Raw genomic sequence first — 25,415 nt, 5'->3', positions numbered from 1 at the left:
CGGTGTTTGTGTCGGCCACTAGGGTCGCTTATCTTACTCACACAGTCAGCTACCTCATTGCGCCTCTTTTTTTCTTTGCGTCATGTGCTGTTTGGGGAGTGTTTTTTGGAAGGGCCATCCTGCGTGACACTGCAGTGCCACTCCTAGATGGGCCTGGTGTTTGTGTCGGCCACTAGGGTCGCTAATCTTACTCACACAGCTACCTCATTGCGCCTCTTTTTTTCTTTGCGTCATGTGCTGTTTGGGGAGGGTTTTTTGGAAGGGACATCCTGCGTGACACTGCAGTGCCACTCCTAAATGGGCCCGGTGTTTGTGTCGGCCACTACGGTCGCTAATCTTACTCACACAGCTACCTCATTGCGCCTCTTTTTTTCTTTGCGTCATGTGCTGTTTGGGGAGGGTTTTTTGGAAGGGACATCCTGCGTGACACTGCAGTGCCACTCCTAAATGGGCCCGGTGTTTGTGTCGGCCACTAGGGTCGCTTATCTTACTCACACAGTCAGCTACCTCATTGCGCCTCTTTTTTTCTTTGCGTCATGTGCTGTTTGGGGAGTGTTTTTTGGAAGGGCCATCCTGCGTGACACTGCAGTGCCACTCCTAGATGGGCCCGGTGTTTGTGTCGGCCACTAGGGTCGCTAATCTTACTCACACAGCTACCTCATTGCGCCTCTTTTTTTCTTTGCGTCATGTGCTGTTTGGGGAGGGTTTTTTGGAAGGGACATCCTGCGTGACACTGCAGTGCCACTCCTAAATGGGCCCGGTGTTTGTGTCGGCCACTAGGGTCGCTAATCTTACTCACACAGCTACCTCATTGCGCCTCTTTTTTTCTTTGCGTCATGTGCTGTTTGGGGAGGGTTTTTTGGAAGGGACATCCTGCGTGACACTGCAGTGCCACTCCTAGATGGGCCAGGTGTTTGTGTCGGCCACTAGGGTCGCTTAGCTTAGTCATCCAGTGACCTCGGTGCAAATTTTAGGACTAAAAATAATATTGTGAGGTGTGAGGTATTCAGAATAGACTGAAAATGAGTGGAAATTATGGTTTTTGAGGTTAATAATAATATGGGATCAAAATGACCCCCAAATTCTATGATTTAAGCTGTTTTTTAGGGTTTTTTGAAAAAAACACCCGAATCCAAAACACACCCGAATCCGACAAAAAAAATTCGGTGAGGTTTTGCCAAAACGCGGTCGAACCCAAAACACGGCCGCGGAACCGAACCCAAAACACAAAACCCGAAAAATTTCAGGCGCTCATAACTAATAAAAACGCCCAAAAGCGGCCGCACCTCGTGGGTTTGGCTAGTGGAGAGGTGAGAGTTAGTGGTCTGTGGTGTTGGAGAGTTGTTTGGTGTTTTTGGAGTGTTTAATCGATTGCTGAGTGCTGTATTGTGTGTGTAATGTGTAAGTAGTCTTGTGATACTTGGTGTGTAGTTTGTTTAAAGTTTGTTAACTTTATAGTGTTTGTCTTTTTTTTTAAAGTCTATTGTCATTGTTTGTGTGTGTGTGTGTGTGTGTGTGTGTGTGTGTGTGTGTGTGTGTGTGTGTGTGTGGTTGGTGAGTGGTGTGTAGTGGTAGTGGAGGAGTGTGTTTTGTGTTATATTCTTTCTCAGTGTTCTTTGTTGTTTGTCAGTAATATGTCCCAGTCAGAGGTAAGTGAGGTGGAGGAGGTGAGTGAGGTGGAGGAGGTGAGTGCGAGGGAGGAGGTTAGTGAGGTGGAGGAGGAGGGTGTGGTTGCTGCTGCGGCCTTGAGTGATAGTGACAGTGATGGTACTGCTGCTACCACTACAAAGACGGGCCGCAATGTCAAATTCATTTATGCAGAGAATGTGGCTTTGGTGTGTGAGCTCATGCGCCCTCATCGCCAGCTGTTTGGGCGTGATGCAGCCAAGGTCCCATCTTGCAGGAAAAGTGTACTGTGGGGGAAAGTTGTAGCGGCAGTGAACAGTGAGAGTGTGGTGAAGAAGACCGAGGACACGTGTCGCAAGAGGTTCTACGACATCAAACGCTGTGTCAAGGCTAAGATGGCGAAGCAGGCAAAGTCTGCCAGACAAACCGGGGGAGGACATCACTTTATTGCGTCCTATCGGGAGTGGGAGGAGCCTGTGCGGAGCCTTATTCCACCAGAAGTTGTTGGGGCAACTAATGTCCGGGATTCAGATCAGCCTAGGCAGGATGGTGAGTTAATATTTGTAATTGTATTTTGCCTTTACATATGTACTTTTGCCTTAGTATCCTCAAAAAGGTTATTAAGAATTTTTTTGATGTGTCCTGGATTTCCACAGATGTTTGCGTGGTAATTATTTTGTATTGTTGTACCTACCCCTATAGTTGTTTTTAAAGTATTGGTGTGTTTTGGAAGTGGGAATAACATTACTGCCTTTGCTTGTTTATGTTGAATGTTATTTTTTCTCTCTCTTACGTCCTAGAGGATACTGGGGTCCACATTAGTACCATGGGGTATAGACGGGTCCACCAGGAGCCATTGGCACTTTAAGAGTTTGAGAGTGTGGGCTGGCTCCTCCCTCTATGCCCCTCCCACCAGATTCAGTTTAGAAAATGTGCCCGGAGGAGCCGGTCACAGCTAGGGGAGCTCTACAGAGCTTTTCTAGTTAAAGTTATTTTTAGAGTTTATTTTTTTACAGGAGGCTGTTGGCAACAGCATGCCTGCAACGAGGGACTAAGGGTGGGAGCAGTGTCCGCCCTGCGGGGTCTGAGCCACTGTCTCCACTGACTGGACACTGAGCTCTAGAGGGGTCTGATCGTTCTCCGCCACAGGGGACCGCTCGCCCCAGCAGCATGCCGCCAACCCCTTACAGTGCTGAAGAGTGGTGAGTGAGACACCGACCCCCCTAGCAAGCGGAGGGCTGGTGTGAAAATGGCAGCAATGGGGAGGGAGAGCAGTATTAACTGCGCTCCTGTGAAGGTTCAGAGGCACATGGTGCGGCGCTGTGAGGGGCGCCCTTAGCCAGCGCTTACCCCCACACTGGTCCACAAGTTTGTCGGGGTCCGCGGATCTCAGCCAGCAAGTTTTACCTCAGGCCAGTGTAATCTATGAAGAGCGGGAAGACAGCACCATTAAGGGGGCGGAGCTTCTCCTCAGAGCGGACCCAGCAGCGTTCCAGCGCCATTTTCCTGCCTGCACAGCGCTGGATGGAAGAACAGGTCCCTCCACAGCAGCTCCAACTGTCAGTTCCAACTGTCAGTACATGGTACCAGGGGGCTGTAGAAGGGGGAGGGGTGGCTGTAAACTGACTGTCTCTCCTATTAAGGGACACAGTCTGCCTTGACAAGGGGTCTCCCTTTGCTGAAAGCGCTGTGTGTGGTTTGGCTGCGATCTCTGTGTCTCTCTTGCCGTTCTTGGGAAACTCTGCCCCCACCTGTGTGTGTGTGTGGAGTGTTTGATGGTCTCCTTTAGATATGTCCAGGGACACTGTCATATGCTGCAGAGGATTTATCCTCCCAGGATGATCCCATTCCATGTAATCAGGATAGCACTGGTTTAGCACAGATACCAGCAAGTGGTTTTCCTCTATCAAATCTTGGATTTATCAGATTTCTGACAGGGTTGCAAGTAATGAATCTGCAACCCAGGTATTTCAGAGCTCTATGGCAGTATGGCCTGGTTCTGGTACCTCAGGACGCCCTGTTATATACCCCCACAAACAGATGGTGATGGGGATGTATTGCGGGGATCCGCATCTCTTGCAAAGGGGGTGCAAAGGGGGTGCAATTGTTGATAGAGGCTTTCAGGGATGTGTTAAATGTTAATGATACCACACCTGAGCAGGTTGAGGAGGCTTTTTTCACTGAAAATACAGCATTCAATTCTTTTGACGCAGGGAAAATTCTTCTTTAGGGGAGGTCAGGTTAAGTCCAAGAAACCTGTCGCTGCAGGTTCCCAGGAACAAAAGCCTGCTTCGGGTACGCCAAAGTCCTCCGCATGATGGTGGACTGCACGCCCCGGTGGTGGGGCCAGTGGGAGCGAGACTCAGACACTTCAGTCATGTCTGGGTATCGTCCGGCCTGGATCCCTGGGTGGTAGATGTTGTGTCTCAGGGATACAGGCTGGAATTTCAAAGTCTCCCTCCTCATCGCTTTTTCAAGTCAGGCTTGCCAACTCTGTTGGAGGACAGCACTGTACTACAAGACGCTGTCCAAAAGCTGGTAGAGGCACAGGTCATTGTGCCAGTACCACCTCACATGCTGAACAATGGTTACAAACCTTTTCGTGGTACCAAAACCGGATGGTTCGGTCAGGTCCATTCTGAACCTAAAATCATTTAACCCCTTTCTAAAGGAGTTCAAGTTCAAGATGGAGTCTCTCAGGGCGGTGATATCAGGTCTGGAAGAGGGGGAATTCCTGGTATCCCTGGATATCAAGGATGCGTACCTCCACATTCCGATCTGGCTGCCGCATCAGACTTATCTCGGCTTTGCATTGCTGGACTGTCATTTCCAGTTACAGGCCCTGCCATTTAGCCTCTCCACAGCACTGAGGGTGTTTACCAAGGTGATGGCGGAAATGATGATTCTCCTCCGCAAGCAGGGTGTGAACATCATTCTATATCTGGACGACCTGCTGATAAAGGCATCGTCCAAGGAGAGGCTGCGGCAGTCCATTGTTCTTACAACGCGACTGCTCCAGAGTCACGGTTGGATTCTGAACCTTCCAAAGTCACATTTGGAACCAACCCAGAGGTTGTCATTTCTGGGAATGATCCTGGATACGGAAGTGCAGAGGGTGTTTCTTCTGCAGGAAAAGGCGTTGGTGATACAAGCCATGGTCCGGGATGTCCTGAAGCCACACCAGGTGTCGGTTCATCAATGCATTCACCTATTGGGAAAGATGGTGGCCTCTTATGAGGTTCTCCAGTACGGGAGGTTCCATTCTCGGACCTTCCAAATGGATCTCCTGGACAAGTGGTCGGGACCTCACCTCCACATGCACCAGAGAATTCATCTGTCGCCAAAGGCCAGGATTTCACTCCTCTGGTGGCTCCAATTGCCTCACCTTCTGGAGGAATGCAGGTTCGGGATTCAGGGCTGGGTCCTTCTAACCACGGATGCGAGCCTTCAGGGCTGGGGAGCAGTCACTCAAGGAGTAACCTTCCAAGTATGGTGGTCAAGCCAGGAAGCCGGCCTGCCCATCAACATCCTGGAACTAAGAGCCGTCTACAACAGTCTTCTTCAGGCGGCCCCTCTTCTGAGAAATCGAGCCATTCAAGTGCAGTCGGACAACGTAACAACAGTGGCTTACATAAACCGACAAGGCGGAACGAAGAGCAGAGCAGCAATGTCAGAGGTGACAAGAATACTCCTCTGTACAGAAAAGCACGCGTTAGCGCTGTCAGCCATCTTCATTCTGGGAGTAGACAACTAGGAAGCAGACTTCCTCAGCAGACACGATCTCCATCCAGGAGAGTGGGGACTCCATCCGGAGGTGTTCAAGGAAATAACAAATCTTTGGGGTTTACCCCAAATAGACATGATGGCCTCTCGTCTCAACAAGAAGCTTCAACGTTTTTGTTCCAGGTTGAGGGACCCATAGGCAGTGGCAGTGAACGCCCTGATGTCTCCGTGGGTGTTCCAGTCAGTGTACGTGTTTCCACCACTCCCACTCATCCCAAGAATCCTAAAGCTCATAAGGAGAACAAGGGTTCAAGTGATCCTCATTGCCCCAGACTGGCCAAGAAGGGCTTGGTATGCGGACCTTCTGAATCTACTGCAAGAAGAGCCGAGGCCTCTTCCTCTTCGGGAGGACCTGCTGCAGCAGGGGCCGTTCGCCTATCAAGACTTACTGCGGCTACGTTTGACGGCATGGAAGTTGAGCGCCTGATTCTTGCTCGGAAGGGCATTCCGAAGAAGGATATTCCTATCCTCATACAGGCTAGGAAAGGGGTAACGTCTAAACAGTACCATCGTATTTGGAAGAAATACGTCTCTTGGTGTGAGTCCAAGATGTTTCCTACGGTGGAGTTTCAACTGGGACGTTTCCTCCTCTTCCTGCAAGCAGGAGTGGATATGGGCCTGAGTTTGGGTTCTGTGAAGGTCCAGATTTCAGCCCTATCCATTTTCTTTCAGAAACAATTGGCTGCCCTCCCTGAGGTTCAGACCTTTTTGAAGGGAGTTCTGCATATCCAACCTCCCTTTGTACAGCCTATGGCGCCTTGGGACCTTAACGTGGTGTTGCAGTTCCTCCAGTCAGATTGGTTTGAACCTCTACAGGAGGTAGAGATCAAATTTCTTACATGGAAGGCGGTCACTTTGTTGGCCTTGGCTTCTGCTAGACGTGTGTCCGAGCTGGGGGCTTTATCCTGTAAAAGCCCTTACTTGATCTTCCACGAAGCTAGAGCTGAGCTCCGGACTCGTCAGCATTTTTTTTCCGAAGGTTGTGTCGGCATTTCATATCAACCAACCTATTGTGGTGCCAGTGGCTACTGACTCCTCAGTTACATCAAAGTCCTTGGATGTCGTAAGGGCTCTGAAGATATATGTGAAGAGAACTTCTCATCACAGAAAGTCGGACTCTCTGTTTGCCCTCTATGATCCCAAGAAAATTTGGTGTCCTGCTTCTAAGTAGACTATTTCTCGCTGGATTAGGTTCACTATCCAGCACGCTTATTCTACGGCAGGGCTGCCATGTCCAAAATCTGTTAAGGCCCACTCTACTCGTAAGGTGGGGTCTTCCTGGGTGGCTGCCCGGGGTGTCTCGGCAGTGCAACTTTGCCGAGCTGCAACTTGGTCTGGGTCGAACACGTTTGCAAAGTTTTAAAAGTTTGATACTTTGGCCTCTGATGATCTGAAGTTCAGTCAATCAGTTCTGCAGGAGCCTCAGCGTTCTCCCTCCCGTTCTGGGAGCTTTGGTACATCCCCATGGTACTAATGTGGACCCCAGCATCCTCTAGGATGTAAGAGAAAATAGGATTTTGGTTACCTACCAGTAAATCCTTTTCTCGTAGTCCATAGAGGATGCTGGGCGCCCGCCCAGCGCTTCGTTCTCCTGCAAATGTTATTTGGTTCCATACAACTTCATTTTAGTTGAGTACTGCATTGTTACTTGGTAAGTAATGTTTCAGCTGTTGCTGAGTAGTTCAAGCTAGTTGACTTGACGTGCCTTTTATGTGTGAGCAGGTATGAATCTCACCACTATCTGTGTATAATTCTTCTCTCGAAGTATGTCGTCTCCTCGGGCACAGTTTCTAGACTGAGTCTGGTGGGAGGGGCATAGAGGGAGGAGCCAGCCCACACTCTCAAACTCTTAAAGTGCCAATGGCTCCTCTGCGGACTACGAGAAAAGGATTTACCGGTAGGTAACCAAAATCCTATTTTTTTTTTCTTGGAGTGGTTTATGCTACCCAGGCCCTTTAGCGTACCATATTTTATTGCTTTGTGAATGTGCAATATATATATATCCTTTATGGTATTTGTTTGTGTTCTGTGGTTTTTTGGTTGGCTTTGGTTTGTATTTTTATGGGTTGTAAATTAATTATGAGTCACGTGTTTATAAAGACGGAAACGCCCTTTATTTGCTAGATTTTTAAGTCCAATGTATTTTGTGTTTTTTACTCCTTTGTGGTCAAGATGTTGTTTTCCAAGCTGCTTATGTATTGTTTTTCGCTTGTTTGTGCTGTGAAAACGTCTATTCTAAAATTATTATTACATTTTATTTATAAGGCGCCACATGTGTTTCGCAGCGCCGTACAAAGGACAGTACAGGGAGACAAACATAGCATTACAGTAAATAAATAACAGGAAGAGAGTACAGGTAAAATAGAGCACCACACGTTCTCAAGACATAATACAGCTAAGATGTAAGTATTGATGGAGTGCTCATCGTACTACTAGAGGCTGATGGCCATAGATAGAGATGAGCCCACTTTAATAAGACCACGCCCATTTTATTCAGGCCACACCCCCATGTCGGGAGCGCGCACACCTTCGGCGCGCGCATGCTTTTTCTTTTTATAGGTATGTGGGGGGGGGCAACGCAATTTTTTTTATAGCAATGGGGGGGGGGGGCATTTTTAAATCTCGCACTGGGAGCCAAATTGGCTAGAAGCGGCCCTGGTGGGGGTGATAGTCTGCTGCCGTATCTCCGTATATCTCAAAAAATTATATCACACTTTGCACAAACATACTTAGCAACAAAGATGCTTGCAGCCTAAGAGGCTTGCAGCCTTGATCTATACTAGTTAAATAAACATGCAGACATGGCTACAGAGTTAATTGATAGCAGCACCCACCCTCTGAAAACTCCACCCACAACAAAAGGTGGCCTCAAGGTGTGAACAAACCACTATGCCCCCACTAATACACAGTGAGAACAGACTATAGTCTGGCCTAGAAATCACTAATTAAAGTTAAATTTGTCAATACCTAGCATAGTTCAAAAAGCATGTAATGGATGGATGTTAAAGTTGCAGCAGTGAGAGATTATCAATACCTAGCATAGTTCAAAAAGCATGTAATGGATGGATGTTAAAGTTGCAGCAGTGAGAGATTGTCAATACCTAGCATTGGGGGTAATTCCAAGTTGATCGCAGCAGGACATTTTTTAGCAGTTGGGCAAAACCATGGGGGTCATTCCGAGTTGTTCGCTCGCAAGCTGCTTTTAGCAGCTTTGCACACGCTAAGCCACCGCCTACTGGGAGTGAATCTTAGCATATTAAAATTGCGAACGAAATATTAGCAGAATTGCGAATAGACACTTCTTAGCAGTTTCTGAGTAGCTCCAGACTTACTCGGCATCTGCGATCAGTTCAGTGCTTGTCGTTCCTGGTTTGACGTCACAAACACACCCAGCGTTCGGCCAGACACTCCTCCGTTTCTCCAGCCACTCCCGCGTTTTTCCCAGAAACTGTAGCGTTTTTTCACACACACCCATAAAACGGCCAGTTTCCGCCCAGAAACACCCACTTCCTGTCATTCACATTACGATCACCAGAACGTAGAAAAAACCTCGTAATGCCGTGAGTAAAAATCCTAACTGCATAGCAAATTTACTTGGCGCAGTCGCACTGCGGACATTGCGCATGCGCATTAGCGACTATTCGCTCCGTTGCGAGAAAAAAATAATGAGCGAACAACTCGGAATGACCCCCTATGTGGACTGCAGGGGGGGTGGGCATATATAACATTTGCAGGGAGAGTTAGATACTGGCTGCTTTATTTTTACACTGCAATTTAGACTGCAGATTGAACTCACCACACCCAAATCTAACTCTCTCTGCACATGTTAAATCTGCCTCCCCTGCAGTGCACATGGTTTTGCCCAACTGCTAACAAAATTCCTGCTGCGATCAACTTGGAATTACCCCCATAGTTCAAAAAGCATGTAATAGATGGATGTTAAAGTTGCAGCAGTGAGAGATTGTCAATACCTAGCATAGTTCAAAAAGCATGTAATGGATGGATGTTAAAGTTGCAGCAGTGAGAGATTGTCAATACCTGAGGAAGACAAAGAGAGGGTAGAGGTCACATCAGCTGAGGCATCTCCGTATTAGAGATGAGCGGGTTCGGTTTCTCTGAATCCGAACCCGCCAGAACTTCATGTTTTTTTTCACGGGTCCGAGCGACTCGGATCTTCCCGCCTTGCTCGGTTAACCCGAGCGCGCCCGAACGTCATCATGACGCTGTCGGATTCTCGCGAGGCTCGGATTCTATCGCGAGACTCGGATTCTATATAAGGAGCCGCGCGTCGCCGCCATTTTCACACGTGCATTGAGATTGATAGGGAGAGGACGTGGCTGGCGTCCTCTCCGTTTAGAATAGATTAGAGAGACACTTGATTTACTAATTTTGGGGAGCATTAGGAGTACTCAGTACAGTGCAGAGTTTTGCTGATAGTGACCAGTGACCACCAGTTTTATTTATAATCCGTTCTCTGCCTGAAAAAAGCGATACACAGCACACAGTGACTCAGTCACATACCATATCTGTGTGCACTGCTCAGGCTCAGGCCAGTGTGCTGCATCATCTATTATCTATATATAAATAATATTATATATATCTGTCTGACTGCTCAGCTCACACAGCTTATAATTGTGGGGGAGACTGGGGAGCACTACTGCAGTGCCAGTTATAGGTTATAGCAGGAGCCAGGAGTACATAATATATTATATAGTGAGTGACCACCAGACACACAGTGCAGTTTATTTAATATATCCGTTCTCTGCCTGAAAAAAGCGATACACACAGTGACTCAGTCAGTCACATACCATATCTGTGTGCACTGCTCAGGCTCAGGCCAGTGTGCTGCATCATCTATATATATTATATATCTGTCTGACTGCTCAGCTCACACAGCTTATAATTGTGGGGGAGACTGGGGAGCACTACTGCAGTGCCAGTTATAGGTTATAGCAGGAGCCAGGAGTACATAATATTATATTAAAATTAAACAGTGCACACTTTTGCTGCAGGAGTGCCACTGCCAGTGTGACTAGTGACCAGTGACCTGACCACCAGTATATATAATATTAGTAGTATACTATCTCTTTATCAACCAGTCTATATTAGCAGCAGACACAGTACAGTGCGGTAGTTCACGGCTGTGGCTACCTCTGTGTCGGCACTCGGCAGCCCGTCCATAATTGTATATACCACCTAACCGTGGTTTTTTTTTCTTTCTTTATACATACATACTAGTTACGAGTATACTATCTCTTTATCAACCAGTCTATATATTAGCAGCAGACACAGTACAGTGCGGTAGTTCACGGCTGTGGCTACCTCTGTGTCGGCACTCGGCAGCCCGTCCATAATTGTATATACCACCTAACCGTGGTTTTTTTTTCTTTCTTTATACATACATACTAGTTACGAGTATACTATCTCTTTATCAACCAGTCTATATATTAGCAGCAGACACAGTACAGTGCGGTAGTTCACGGCTGTGGCTACCTCTGTGTCGGCACTCGGCAGCCCGTCCATAATTGTATATACCACCTAACCGTGGTTTTTTTTTCTTTCTTTATACATACATACTAGTTACGAGTATACTATCTCTTTATCAACCAGTCTATATATTAGCAGCAGACACAGTACAGTGCGGTAGTTCACGGCTGTGGCTACCTCTGTGTCGGCACTCGGCAGCCCGTCCATAATTGTATATACCACCTAACCGTGGTTTTTTTTTCTTTCTTTATACATACATACTAGTTACGAGTATACTATCTCTTTATCAACCAGTCTATATATTAGCAGCAGACACAGTACAGTGCGGTAGTTCACGGCTGTGGCTACCTCTGTGTCGGCACTCGGCAGCCCGTCCATAATTGTATATACCACCTAACCGTGGTTTTTTTTTCTTTCTTTATACATACATACTAGTTACGAGTATACTATCTCTTTATCAACCAGTCTATATATTAGCAGCAGACACAGTACAGTGCGGTAGTTCACGGCTGTGGCTACCTCTGTGTCGGCACTCGGCAGCCCGTCCATAATTGTATATACCACCTAACCGTGGTTTTTTTTTCTTTCTTTATACATACATACTAGTTACGAGTATACTATCTCTTTATCAACCAGTCTATATATTAGCAGCAGACACAGTACAGTGCGGTAGTTCACGGCTGTGGCTACCTCTGTGTCGGCACTCGGCAGCCCGTCCATAATTGTATATACCACCTAACCGTGGTTTTTTTTTCTTTCTTTATACATACATACTAGTTACGAGTATACTATCTCTTTATCAACCAGTCTATATTAGCAGCAGACACAGTACAGTGCGGTAGTTCACGGCTGTGGCTACCTCTGTGTCGGCACTCGGCAGCCCGTCCATAATTGTATATACCACCTAACCGTGGTTTTTTTTTCTTTCTTTATACATACATACTAGTTACGAGTATACTATCTCTTTATCAACCAGTCTATATATTAGCAGCAGACACAGTACAGTGCGGTAGTTCACGGCTGTGGCTACCTCTGTGTCGGCACTCGGCAGCCCGTCCATAATTGCATATACCACCTAACCGTGGTTTTTTTTTTCTTTCTTTATACATACATACTAGTTACGAGTATACTATCTCTTTATCAACCAGTCTATATTAGCAGCAGACACAGTACAGTGCGGTAGTTCACGGCTGTGGCTACCTCTGTGTCGGCACTCGGCAGCCCGTCCATAATTGTATATACCACCTAACCGTGGTTTTTTTTTCTTTCTTTATACATACATACTAGTTACGAGTATACTATCTCTTTATCAACCAGTCTATATATTAGCAGCAGACACAGTACAGTGCGGTAGTTCACGGCTGTGGCTACCTCTGTGTCGGCACTCGGCAGCCCGTCCATAATTGTATATACCACCTAACCGTGGTTTTTTTTTCTTTCTTTATACATACATACTAGTTACGAGTATACTATCTCTTTATCAACCAGTCTATATATTAGCAGCAGACACAGTACAGTGCGGTAGTTCACGGCTGTGGCTACCTCTGTGTCGGCACTCGGCAGCCCGTCCATAATTGTATATACCACCTAACCGTGGTTTTTTTTTCTTTCTTTATACATACATACTAGTTACGAGTATACTATCTCTTTATCAACCAGTCTATATATTAGCAGCAGACACAGTACAGTGCGGTAGTTCACGGCTGTGGCTACCTCTGTGTCGGCACTCGGCAGCCCGTCCATAATTGTATATACCACCTAACCGTGGTTTTTTTTTCTTTCTTTATACATACATACTAGTTACGAGTATACTATCTCTTTATCAACCAGTCTATATATTAGCAGCAGACACAGTACAGTGCGGTAGTTCACGGCTGTGGCTACCTCTGTGTCGGCACTCGGCAGCCCGTCCATAATTGTATATACCACCTAACCGTGGTTTTTTTTTCTTTCTTTATACATACATACTAGTTACGAGTATACTATCTCTTTATCAACCAGTCTATATATTAGCAGCAGACACAGTACAGTGCGGTAGTTCACGGCTGTGGCTACCTCTGTGTCGGCACTCGGCAGCCCGTCCATAATTGTATATACCACCTAACCGTGGTTTTTTTTTCTTTCTTTATACATACATACTAGTTACGAGTATACTATCTCTTTATCAACCAGTCTATATATTAGCAGCAGACACAGTACAGTGCGGTAGTTCACGGCTGTGGCTACCTCTGTGTCGGCACTCGGCAGCCCGTCCATAATTGTATACTAGTATCCAATCCATCCATCTCCATTGTTTACCTGAGGTGCCTTTTAGTTGTGCCTATTAAAATATGGAGAACAAAAATGTTGAGGTTCCAAAATTAGGGAAAGATCAAGATCCACTTCCACCTCGTGCTGAAGCTGCTGCCACTAGTCATGGCCGAGACGATGAAATGCCAGCAACGTCGTCTGCCAAGGCCGATGCCCAATGTCATAGTACAGAGCATGTCAAATCCAAAACACCAAATATCAGTAAAAAAAGGACTCCAAAACCTAAAATAAAATTGTCGGAGGAGAAGCGTAAACTTGCCAATATGCCATTTACCACACGGAGTGGCAAGGAACGGCTGAGGCCCTGGCCTATGTTCATGGCTAGTGGTTCAGCTTCACATGAGGATGGAAGCACTCAGCCTCTCGCTAGAAAAATGAAAAGACTCAAGCTGGCAAAAGCAGCACAGCAAAGAACTGTGCATTCTTCGAAATCCCAAATCCACAAGGAGAGTCCAATTGTGTCGGTTGCGATGCCTGACCTTCCCAACACTGGACGTGAAGAGCATGCGCCTTCCACCATTTGCACGCCCCCTGCAAGTGCTGGAAGGAGCACCCGCAGTCCAGTTCCTGATAGTCAGATTGAAGATGTCAGTGTTGAAGTACACCAGGATGAGGAGGATATGGGTGTTGCTGGCGCTGGGGAGGAAATTGACCAGGAGGATTCTGATGGTGAGGTGGTTTGTTTAAGTCAGGCACCCGGGGAGACACCTGTTGTCCGTGGGAGGAATATGGCCGTTGACATGCCAGGTGAAAATACCAAAAAAATCAGCTCTTCGGTGTGGAGGTATTTCACCAGAAATGCGGACAACAGGTGTCAAGCCGTGTGTTCCCTTTGTCAAGCTGTAATAAGTAGGGGTAAGGACGTTAACCACCTCGGAACATCCTCCCTTATACGTCACCTGCAGCGCATTCATAATAAGTCAGTGACAAGTTCAAAAACTTTGGGTGACAGCGGAAGCAGTCCACTGACCAGTAAATCCCTTCCTCTTGTAACCAAGCTCACGCAAACCACCCCACCAACTCCCTCAGTGTCAATTTCCTCCTTCCCCAGGAATGCCAATAGTCCTGCAGGCCATGTCACTGGCAATTCTGACGAGTCCTCTCCTGCCTGGGATTCCTCCGATGCATCCTTGCGTGTAACGCCTACTGCTGCTGGCGCTGCTGTTGTTGCCGCTGGGAGTCGATGGTCATCCCAGAGGGGAAGTCGTAAGCCCACTTGTACTACTTCCAGTAAGCAATTGACTGTTCAACAGTCCTTTGCGAGGAAGATGAAATATCACAGCAGTCATCCTACTGCAAAGCGGATAACTGAGTCCTTGACAACTATGTTGGTGTTAGACGTGCGTCCGGTATCCGCCGTTAGTTCACAGGGAACTAGACAATTTATTGAGGCAGTGTGCCCCCGTTACCAAATACCATCTAGGTTCCACTTCTCTAGGCAGGCGATACCGAGAATGTACACGGACGTCAGAAAAAGACTCACCAGTGTCCTAAAAAATGCAGTTGTACCCAATGTCCACTTAACCACGGACATGTGGACAAGTGGAGCAGGGCAGGGTCAGGACTATATGACTGTGACAGCCCACTGGGTAGATGTATGGACTCCCGCCGCAAGAACAGCAGCGGCGGCACCAGTAGCAGCATCTCGCAAACGCCAACTCTTTCCTAGGCAGGCTACGCTTTGTATCCCCGCTTTCCAGAATACGCACACAGCTGAAAACCTCTTACGGCAACTGAGGAAGATCATCGCGGAATGGCTTACCCCAATTGGACTCTCCTGTGGATTTGTGGCATCGGACAACGCCAGCAATATTGTGTGTGCATTAAATATGGGCAAATTCCAGCACGTCCCATGTTTTGCACATACCTTGAATTTGGTGGTGCAGAATTTTTTAAAAAACGACAGGGGCGTGCAAGAGATGCTGTCGGTGGCCAGAAAAATTGCGGGACACTTTCGGCGTACAGGCACCACGTACAGAAGACTGGAGCACCACCAAAAACTACTGAACCTGCCCTGCCATCATCTGAAGCAAGAAGTGGTAACGAGGTGGAATTCAACCCTCTATATGCTTCAGAGGTTGGAGGAGCAGCAAAAGGCCATTCAAGCCTATACAATTGAGCACGATATAGTAGGTGGAATGCACCTGTCTCAAGTGCAGTGGAGAATGATTTCAACGTTGTGCAAGGTTCTGATGCCCTTTGAACTTGCCACACGTGAAGTCAGTTCAGACACTGCCAGCCTGAGTCAGGTCATTCCCCTCATCAGGCTTTTGCAGAAGAAGCTGGAGGCATTGAAGAAGGAGCTAAAAGGGAGCGATTCCGCTAGGCATGTGGGACTTGTGGATGCAGCCCTTAATTCGCTTAACAAGGATTCACGGGTGGTCAATCTGTTGAAATCAGAGCACTACATTTTGGCCACCGTGCTCGATCCTAGATTTAAAGCCTACCTTGGATCTCTCTTTCCGGCAGACACAGGTCTGCTGGGGTTGAAAGACCTGCTGGTGACAAAATTGTCAAGTCAAGCGGAACGCGACCTGTCAACATCTCCTCCTTCACATTCTCCCGCAACTGGGGGTGCGAGGAAAAGGCTCAGAATTCCGAGCCCACCCGCTGGCGGTGATGCAGGGCAGTCTGGAGCGACTGCTGATGCTGACATCTGGTCCGGACTGAAGGACCTGACAACGATTACGGACATGTCGTCTACTGTCACTGCATATGATTCTCTCAACATTGATAGAATGGTGGAGGATTATATGAGTGACCGCATCCAAGTAGGCACGTCACACAGTCCGTACTTATACTGGCAGGAAAAAGAGGCAATTTGGAGGCCCTTGCACAAACTGGCTTTATTCTACCTAAGTTGCCCTCCCACAAGTGTGTACTCCGAAAGAGTGTTTAGTGCCGCCGCTCACCTTGTCAGCAATCGGCGTACGAGGTTACATCCAGAAAATGTGGAGAAGATGATGTTCATTAAAATGAATTATAATCAATTCCTCTGCGGAGACATTGACCAGCAGCAATTGCCTCCACAAAGTACACAGGGAGCTGAGATGGTGGATTCCAGTGGGGACGAATTGATAATCTGTGAGGAGGGGGATGTACACGGTGATATATCGGAGGGTGAAGATGAGGTGGACATCTTGCCTCTGTAGAGCCAGTTTGTGCAAGGAGAGATTAATTGCTTCTTTTTTGGGGGGGGTCCAAACCAACCCGTCATATCAGTCACAGTCGTGTGGCAGACCCTGTCACTGAAATGATGGGTTGGTTAAAGTGTGCATGTCCTGTTTTGTTTATACAACATAAGGGTGGGTGGGAGGGCCCAAGGACAATTCCATCTTGCACCTCTTTTTTCTTTTCTTTTTCTTTGCATCATGTGCTGATTGGGGAGGGTTTTTTGGAAGGGACATCCTGCGTGACACTGCAGTGCCACTCCTAGATGGGCCCGGTGTTTGTGTCGGCCACTAGGGTCGCTAATCTTACTCACACAGTCAGCTACCTCATTGCGCCTCTTTTTTTCTTTGCGTCATGTGCTGTTTGGGGAGGGTTTTTTGGAAGGGACATCCTGCGTGACACTGCAGTGCCACTCCTAGATGGGCCCGGTGTTTGTGTCGGCCACTAGGGTCGCTAATCTTACTCACACAGCTACCTCATTGCGCCTCTTTTTTTCTTTGCGTCATGTGCTGTTTGGGGAGGGTTTTTTGGAAGGGACATCCTGCGTGACACTGCAGTGCCACTCCTAGATGGGCCCGGTGTTTGTGTCGGCCACTAGGGTCGCTAATCTTACTCACACAGCTACCTCATTGCGCCTCTTTTTTTCTTTGCGTCATGTGCTGTTTGGGGAGGGTTTTTTGGAAGGGCCATCCTGCGTGACACTGCAGTGCCACTCCTAGATGGGCCCGGTGTTTGTGTCGGCCACTAGGGTCGCTAATCTTACTCACACAGCTACCTCATTGCGCCTCTTTTTTTCTTTGCGTCATGTGCTGTTTGGGGAGGGTTTTTTGGAAGGGCCATCCTGCGTGACACTGCAGTGCCACTCCTAGATGGGCCCGGTGTTTGTGTCGGCCACTAGGGTCGCTAATCTTACTCACACAGCTACCTCATTGCGCCTCTTTTTTTCTTTGCGTCATGTGCTGTTTGGGGAGGGTTTTTTGGAAGGGACATCCTGCGTGACACTGCAGTGCCACTCCTAGATGGGCCCGGTGTTTGTGTCGGCCACTAGGGTCGCTTATCTTACTCACACAGCGACCTCGGTGCAAATTTTAGGACTAAAAATAATATTGTGAGGTGTGAGGTATTCAGAATAGACTGAAAATGAGTGTAAATTATGGTTTTTGAGGTTAATAATACTTTGGGATCAAAATGACCCCCAAATTCTATGATTTAAGCTGTTTTTTAGTGTTTTTTGAAAAAAACACCCGAATCCAAAACACACCCGAATCCGACAAAAAAAATTCGGTGAGGTTTTGCCAAAACGCGTTCGAACCCAAAACACGGCCGCGGAACCGAACCCAAAACCAAAACACAAAACCCGAAAAATTTCAGGCGCTCATCTCTACTCCGTATCTCTCCAAAAATTATATCACACTTTGCACTAACAAAGATGCTTGCAGCCTAAGAGGCTTGCAGCCTTGATCTATACTAGTTAAATAAACGGGTGTAGTACGGGTGACCGGCGGTCTCCTGAACGCCGGTCACCTTACCGACGCCGGGATCCCGGCGGGGAGGGGCGAGTGCAGCAAGCCCCTTGCGGGCTCTCTGCGCTCGCCACGCTGCGGGCTCGGTGGCGACCTGCGGGGGTTCTATTCCCACTCTATGGGTGTCGTGGACACCCACGAGTGGAAATAGTCCCTGTTGGTCGGCATGCCGACCATCGGGATAGTGAGCCATCGCGCTCACGGAGGAGGTCATGTGACTGTCGGTCAGCCGACCGGCGGTCACATGACTACCACCCAAATAAACACGCTGACATGGCTACGGAGTTAATTGATGTATGTTGGTTTTGGAATGTATTCTGTTAGTGTTGATTATTATTAGCTGTAAATATTCCATGGTTGTATATTGAGCTGTTTGACAGTGTAAACTAAACACCTTGGCCTATGGTTTTTGAGTTTAGATTTTATACAAAAGATACTATCCCCACACAATAAAGTCACCAATAAAAGCAGCATATTTGTGTTTTATATTTCTGATAATGGTCTTCAGATGCTCATAAAAAAAAACAATTGTACAATGTTTACAAACAGAATCTAATGTAACTAAATTCAATCGTCATTTTTTCGCAGTACAAAAGAAAACTACCACAGCCAGAACCACAACCACACAAGCTGCGGATGCTGGTGATGCAGGTAAAGTATAATTTGTGGCACATAATCTTGAGTCCACAATGTAAAACAAAACATTAATGTTTGTTTAAACCCATAGGAACATCCTCATCGCACACAATTCAGCAAAGGCGCCCTCCCCAGGGGTCTGCCACTCAAAAAATCATGCCAAGAAAGAGACAGCGTCCTGATGTCCTTCCGACTCAATCATTAACTCCGCCACAACGCCGCATCTCGACTGTGTTGGGCCAGCCACCGGTTGACATTTTTGCCAGTCCGCCATCACAGGACCCACATTCCCCTCAGCTGTCTGGTGAGTAAAAACAAAATAACATTACAATACGTATTTACACAGTGTTTTTTTACAGACATTAACCTGCACCAATACCACACAATAATCCTTGCACGGATCAACACCAGCAAGCACATGGCTCCACTTTAAAATATGCACAAAATAAGTGTGTACACTTGAGCCATACAGTAATATTGTGTTAAAAAAATAAGGGCCAAAAGCATACTTGTTTTGTACGCAAGATTAGCATCCTTTACCAATGGTGAGTGTATGCATCTTTACATTTAATGTGTAGATATTTTTTTAAACTGCTATATGTTGCTGAACAAAGTACACTTGTGTGTGTATAGTTTTTTGGAGTTATCTGTGTTTGAACAGTAAGTTGGGTCTTAGTCTTCCTAGTTTTTAGTATTTGGTTTCCAAAAAACATTGTATAAAAAACTACATCTTTGCCCTTGCGTAAAATCAAATTGAGTATTGTTGTCCATCCTTTATTTTTATGGGCAAAATTTACACTAAAATAACATGCCTGTTTCTGAAATGTCCACAATAAACCAGAAGTAAATCAAATTCTAAAATGTTGTCCCCTTAAACCCCATACAGATGCTGAGATCATGCCCCAGGATACCCAGCAGGGCACAGATTTGTCGGAAACATTCATCCTCCAACTGCAGCCAATTGACCCAACCCAACCAACCATGCCGCCTATAAGTACACCTCCACCACAAAGATCCCCGACACCACAATTGACTCCAACTACACCCCAGCCACAACCACTTGATCAGGCATTTTGGGACAGTTGGACAACACAACAGGGACATAATCTAGATTGTCTATGCACCCACAGCCAATATCTTGCCAGTCTGCCCCATCACCTTCCTAGACTAAGTAGGAACACCAGCAGACTCAATGTTCAAATAAGCAGAATGGCAAACACAATGGAACAAATGCGAGCACACAACAGCCAACTAATTTTAAGTTACCAACGCATCATGGATGAACAACATCGTCATCAGCAAGCCCTCATCCAAATAATTCAAAATAACCAACTTATTAACGAAAGTCTTTCCCGCATCATTGAAAATAATACATCAGCCACAACACAACTGAATGCTACTCTGTCAAACTTGAGCCAAAACATAAATTTGCTGGCAACACAACAACAAGGCTCCAGCTCAGGAACCACAACACCAATCCAGACCCCCAATTAGCTCCCCAGTCAGGAGATCGAGCAGAACACGCTCAAATCTGCCACGCCAAGGCTCTGCTGGATCCAAACTTCCCCCCAAAAAATAAGCAACACCTCTGCTGAAGCCATATTTTTCTGTGCACAAAAAAATGAATATTGCAGTGTGTGAGACACACTGAAATTGTGTAGTGTAATAAAGTGAAATTTGCTTTATGTGCAAAGTTTAATTTCATATTGACTGTCAGTGTTACAGGAACATTCAGTAATTTATCACACACATGTACTGACAAACATTTTCCATCATGACAAACATGATGAATTCCAGCATCACATACAGCATACATTTCTAAATATTGGTTAATATTGCAGTTGGACAATGTGGGGAAGACAAAATGCCTGACATTACTCAATTCCCATTATGTCTTGGTCAGTAGCAAACAAATTTGCATCACACCTCACACTGAACCACAACACAAAACAGACACAACCAATAACAAATACAATTGATAGTTTAGGACGGATTACTTCCTAAATATATCTAAGCTTGTAAATATATAAAGTCTTAAAATAAATTATTTAAACAATATAGATAGATTGATAGATTGATAGATAGATAGATAGATAGATAGATAGATAGATAGATATAGAGATATACATATAGCAAAACAGTCCTCAAGCATGAGAATCCCTCCTCAGCCAAAAGAAACAAACCAGCACACCACCACTAGCCAGTCCATAAAGTGCTCTATTTCAGCATGGCAACAGTCAGAATTATAATCACATTATCTTCCAGTTAGGATAAACATGATACATCACATGTCCCTCTGGTAAAAGGAGAGTCCAAATCCCCTCTGCCCAACAGCTGTTTCAATGTCACCACCTTCCTCAAGGGCATCCACAATAACACAGAGCCAAACACTGCTATTTATCCACAGCCTGACGCCTGTCAACAACCTCATCATCCCACTCACCTGTTCACATAAGGCACCATCACCTGTGACTAGTCACGTCCACACCGCTCGAGGCCGGAAGTTTTCATCGTGGAACGCATTCAGCCCACGGTGGAACGCACTTCTGGTCCCGGCATCCGTCACGGGAGCATAGTACTTCCGCATGATGCTGCCGGGCCGCGTTCGTGAGCCAATCCAGTGCATGCATAGAGATATACAAATAGATATCTAACTGCAACACAATAGATAGACAGAAACAAATATATTACACATCAACTACAATCTGATAACTATATCTATAGTGAGCTAGAGACACATTTATATAGGAAAGACATTTGTGGTGCTTAAGTTGATTAAAAAAGAAACAACAAAAATACTTAGCCACAAAATGGCGCAGGATCAGTTCTTGCCTTACCTGCCTCCCTACATCTGAACTCACAGTGTCACCATATGCTTCTAACTCCCCTACTTTCTGACTGTTTTCTTCATCCTCAACCTCATCCTCCTCCTCAACATGTGGCAGATGTTGCAAACACATGTTATGAAGAAAACAGCAGCAGAACACAATCCTAGTCACCTTTAAGGGACTATACAACAAAAGTCCAGCAGACTTATCCAGACACCGAAACCTAGATTTCAGTACCCCAAAACATCTTTCTATCACATTCCGCGCAGACTTATGTGCATGATTGTAATTGTTTTCAGCAGGGAAATCAGGACGGGACAATGGAGTCAGAAGCCAAGAGAAGCAGCTATATCCCCCATCACCTGAAATACATATATAGGCGACATTGTGAAATAGGTTTTTTACAACACAGTGCAAACTTAATGACCATGTTGATGTTATCCCAAAAAACATATCTAGTTACATACCCAGCAGCCATCCATCGGGCATTTGTCCGGCCTCAAATTTATCAAAGAGGGATGACTGACTGAGGATGAAGGAGTCATGGCAGGGTAACCCGCAACAACACTCATAATTTTAAGATTTGCATCACAAACCACCTGGACATTAGTGGAGTGGGCCAGATGTCTATTTGTATAAATATATTGCCTGCCCCTAGGTGGTCTCAGCTCAATGTGTGTGCAATCTATGGCACCAAGCACATTGGGCATGCCAGCAAGGCCATAGAAAGCTACCCTGACTGCATGCCACTGAGACTCCTGGGTAGGGAAGCAGATAGAGGCATCTATGTGGGGTTCCAATGCATCCAAAACCTGAGTGTACATTCGAAAATATAAGGTGAGTGTCAGAAGCACTAAGAACAACAAGACTGTCTAATGTAACATTACAGAAAAATAACTTGGACATAGAGGAGTATGTATGGTATATCTCACCTGATTTAAGTACTTGGAAAAGGTGGGCGGTGAGATTCCAATCACATCGCCACACACAGCCTGAAAGCTGCCAGTAGCCAGAAAGTGCAGCACAGCCAGGAGTTTGTGCAGGCCTGAGACAGAGCGAGAGCGTGCTGTCTCAGGATCTAGGTCCAGTTCGACAAGGTCATATGTAATAAGACCCCTGTGTGAGTGTGGAATTGTAGTGTCGTACCTGCGCTTCCAGACGATGCCGGCGGATTCAGGACCTCTCGCGACTTCTTCCTCAGGAGCCTGTGGCAGAAGAATGATCACCCCAAGAAGGACCCCACGAGTAAAAGAAATGCAATTGGATGGTGACCATTAATTTATTAAATCTTAAGGGAAAGAAAGTCACCGTTCAACATATTCAAATGCTGGCTAATAAGTCGACCCTACTTCCAAAGGCACATGGTGGAATATCACATATTATTTGCTTAATAAGTATATGTCATCACACATCCGTTGCATAATCAGCATAAATGTTATCACATATCATTTGCGTAATAAGCATGAATATTATCACATATCATTTGCATAACTGGCATAAGTGTGGTCACAACCTCAATATAGGTGCACGGTAGAACAGTAATACAGAAAATGCAGTTGGAATCAAACTTGGTTCGGGAACAATCCAGCAGTGCGCCAATACACCACTAGATGGCGCTATGGGCACAGTAAAGGCAGTCTCTGGCCCTGTAAGCAATCCGGAGAAGTTCAAATATCAGTGGGGCACCTAATAGTCACAAAAATATGTTAAGGTTATTTTCCCCGGTTTGAGTTGGCAAGCTCTGCCTGTGGCAGACAACAGGAACAGCACTGACTGAAGAGCCTAATGACAGCCACAAGTGGTAGCTCTGGGCTATATCGAAACAGTTCTTGCAGCTTGGCATTTAACTCAGTTCCTAGTGTAGCTGCGTAAGGCTACTGAGGTATAATCAGCATACTGAGGCTAGGGATTACCAGATCGGGTTATTAGGGCACGTACAAACACCACATCTATTGCCAAGTGTCTGTGGGTTAAAAGAGGGGATGTCTGTTCAGTGGACTATCTCTTTGGTGGCCCCTAGGGAGGCAGAGGTTGCCTAAATTAATTGTGTGGGTACGCCCCTCACTAAAGGACTGGTCTCTTAGGCACAATGTCTCTCTTTAGGTATAGTTTTGGGGACCCGGGCACATGGAGGGCACCTGGCTCCTTTGATGAATGGTGGTGGTGGTAGCGCAGCTGCGGCTGCTGTGAGACTCTGATGCTGCTGCGGCTGTTATGAACCCCTTTGCCAAAGTAGACGTGGGGAGGGCTATTAAATTAATGTTAAAAGTACCTTCCTTTTAGCGCGTAATAGCGCTGCTGCGGCTGCTGGGCTCCCTGTAGCGCTGGATCCCGGCTCTCTGGAGTGCTGCGGCTGGCGGTTCTGCTCTCGGCGGCTGCGGCTGGTGGGTCCCTTCTCCCGGCGATGCCTAGCTGCCTCCGGCGCGGCCACGGCTCTCCTCAGTATGGCGGGCAGGAGGGTGGTAGCGGTAGTGCTGCAGCTGGCGGCTCTCACTCCGATTGGCTGCGTCTCCCTGTCTGTGTGGGCTACACGTGGTGGCTTCACTCTCCTCCGCTCCCCGCAGCACTCACTCCGCTCACTGGGGTCAGTTCAGCGCACGCACTGCTCCTCTGCTCATTTTTAAAAGGCCCCTCCTCCTTCATTTTGCCGCGTCCCATGTAGAGATGAGAGGGTTCGGTTCCTCGGAATCCGAACCCCCCTCAACTTCACCCATTTTATACGGGTCCAAGGCATACTCGGATTCTCCCGTATGGCTCGGTTAATCTGAGCGCGCCCGAACGTCATCATCCCGCTGTCGGATTCTCGCGATATTCGGATTCTATATAAGGAGCCGCGCGTCGCCACCATTTTTCACTCGTGCATTAGAAATGATAGTGAGAGGACGTGGCTGGCGTCCTCTCACTTTGTTTCAGGGGGCTGCATATCTTTATTCTGGGGACCAGCAGTATTATAGGAGGAGTACAGTGCAGAGTTTTGCTGACCAGTGACCACCAGTATTATACGTTGTCTGCCTAAAAAACGCTCCATATCTGTGCTCAGTGTGCTGCATATATCTGTGCTCACACTGCTTTATTGTGGGGACTGGGGACCACCAGTATATTATATAGGAGGAGTACAGTGCAGAGTTTTGCTGACCAGTGACCACCAGTATTATACGTTCTCTGCCTGAAAAACGCTCCATATCTGTGCTGCATTGTAGTATATAGTAGGAGTACAGTGCATAATTTTGCTGACCACCAGTATATAATATATAGGAGTACAGTACAGAAGGCCACTGCTCTACCTACCTCTGTGTCATCAAGTATACTATCCATCCATACCTGTGGTGCATTTCAGTTTTGCACAGTTTGCTGACCACCAGTATATAATATATAGGAGTACAGTACAGTAGGCCACTGCTCTACCTACCTCTGTGTCGTCAAGTACACTATCCATCCATACCTGTGGTGCATTTCAGTTTTGCACAGTTTGCTGACCACCAGTATATAATATATAGCAGTACGGTACAGTAGGCCACTGCTCTACCTACCTCTGTGTCGTCAAGTATACTATCCATCCATACCTGTGGTGCATTTCAGTTTTGCACAGTATATATAGTAATAGGCCATTGCTATTGATACTGGCATATAATTCCACACATTAAAAAATGGAGAACAAAAATGTGGAGGGTAAAATAGGGAAAGAACAAGATCCACTTCCACCTCGTGCTGAAGCTGCTGCCACTAGTCATGGCCGAGACGATGAAATGCCATCAACGTCGTCTGCCAGGGCCGATGCCCAATGTCATAGTAGAGAGCATGTAAAATCCAAAACACTAAAGTTCTGTAAAATGACCCAAAAATCTAAATTAAAAGCGTCTGAGGAGAAGCGTAAACTTGCCAATATGTCATTTACGACACGGAGTGGCAAGGAACGGCTGAGGCCCTGGCCTATGTTCATGGCTAGTGGTTCAGCTTCACATGAGGATGGAAGCACTCATCCTCTCGCTAGAAAACTGCAGTGCCACTCCTAGATGGGCCAGGTGTTTGTGTCGGCCACTTGGGTCGCTTA

At 46.6% G+C, this 25,415-nt stretch overlaps 1 protein-coding gene across 1 annotated transcript; it reads left to right on the top strand.

Annotated features, from left to right (window-relative positions):
• The first annotated feature begins 1,847 nt into the window (after nucleotides 1-1,847).
• LOC134934667 (uncharacterized) lies at nucleotides 1,848-20,221 on the top strand. Its single transcript, XM_063930048.1, has 4 exons — nucleotides 1,848-2,175; nucleotides 18,489-18,551; nucleotides 18,628-18,840; nucleotides 19,423-20,221. Exons 1-4 carry the CDS (start codon nucleotides 1,848-1,850, stop codon nucleotides 20,028-20,030), a joined length of 1,212 nt encoding a protein of 403 aa, XP_063786118.1. The 3' UTR covers nucleotides 20,031-20,221.
• The last annotated feature ends 5,194 nt before the right edge of the window (nucleotides 20,222-25,415 follow it).

The sequence above is a fragment of the Pseudophryne corroboree genome, chromosome 6 (assembly GCF_028390025.1).
Source record: "Pseudophryne corroboree isolate aPseCor3 chromosome 6, aPseCor3.hap2, whole genome shotgun sequence".
NCBI classification, from domain to species: Eukaryota; Metazoa; Chordata; class Amphibia; order Anura; family Myobatrachidae; genus Pseudophryne; species Pseudophryne corroboree.
The sequence above is the reverse complement of the archived record's forward strand: the minus strand, read 5'-3'. Positions and strand labels throughout refer to the sequence as shown.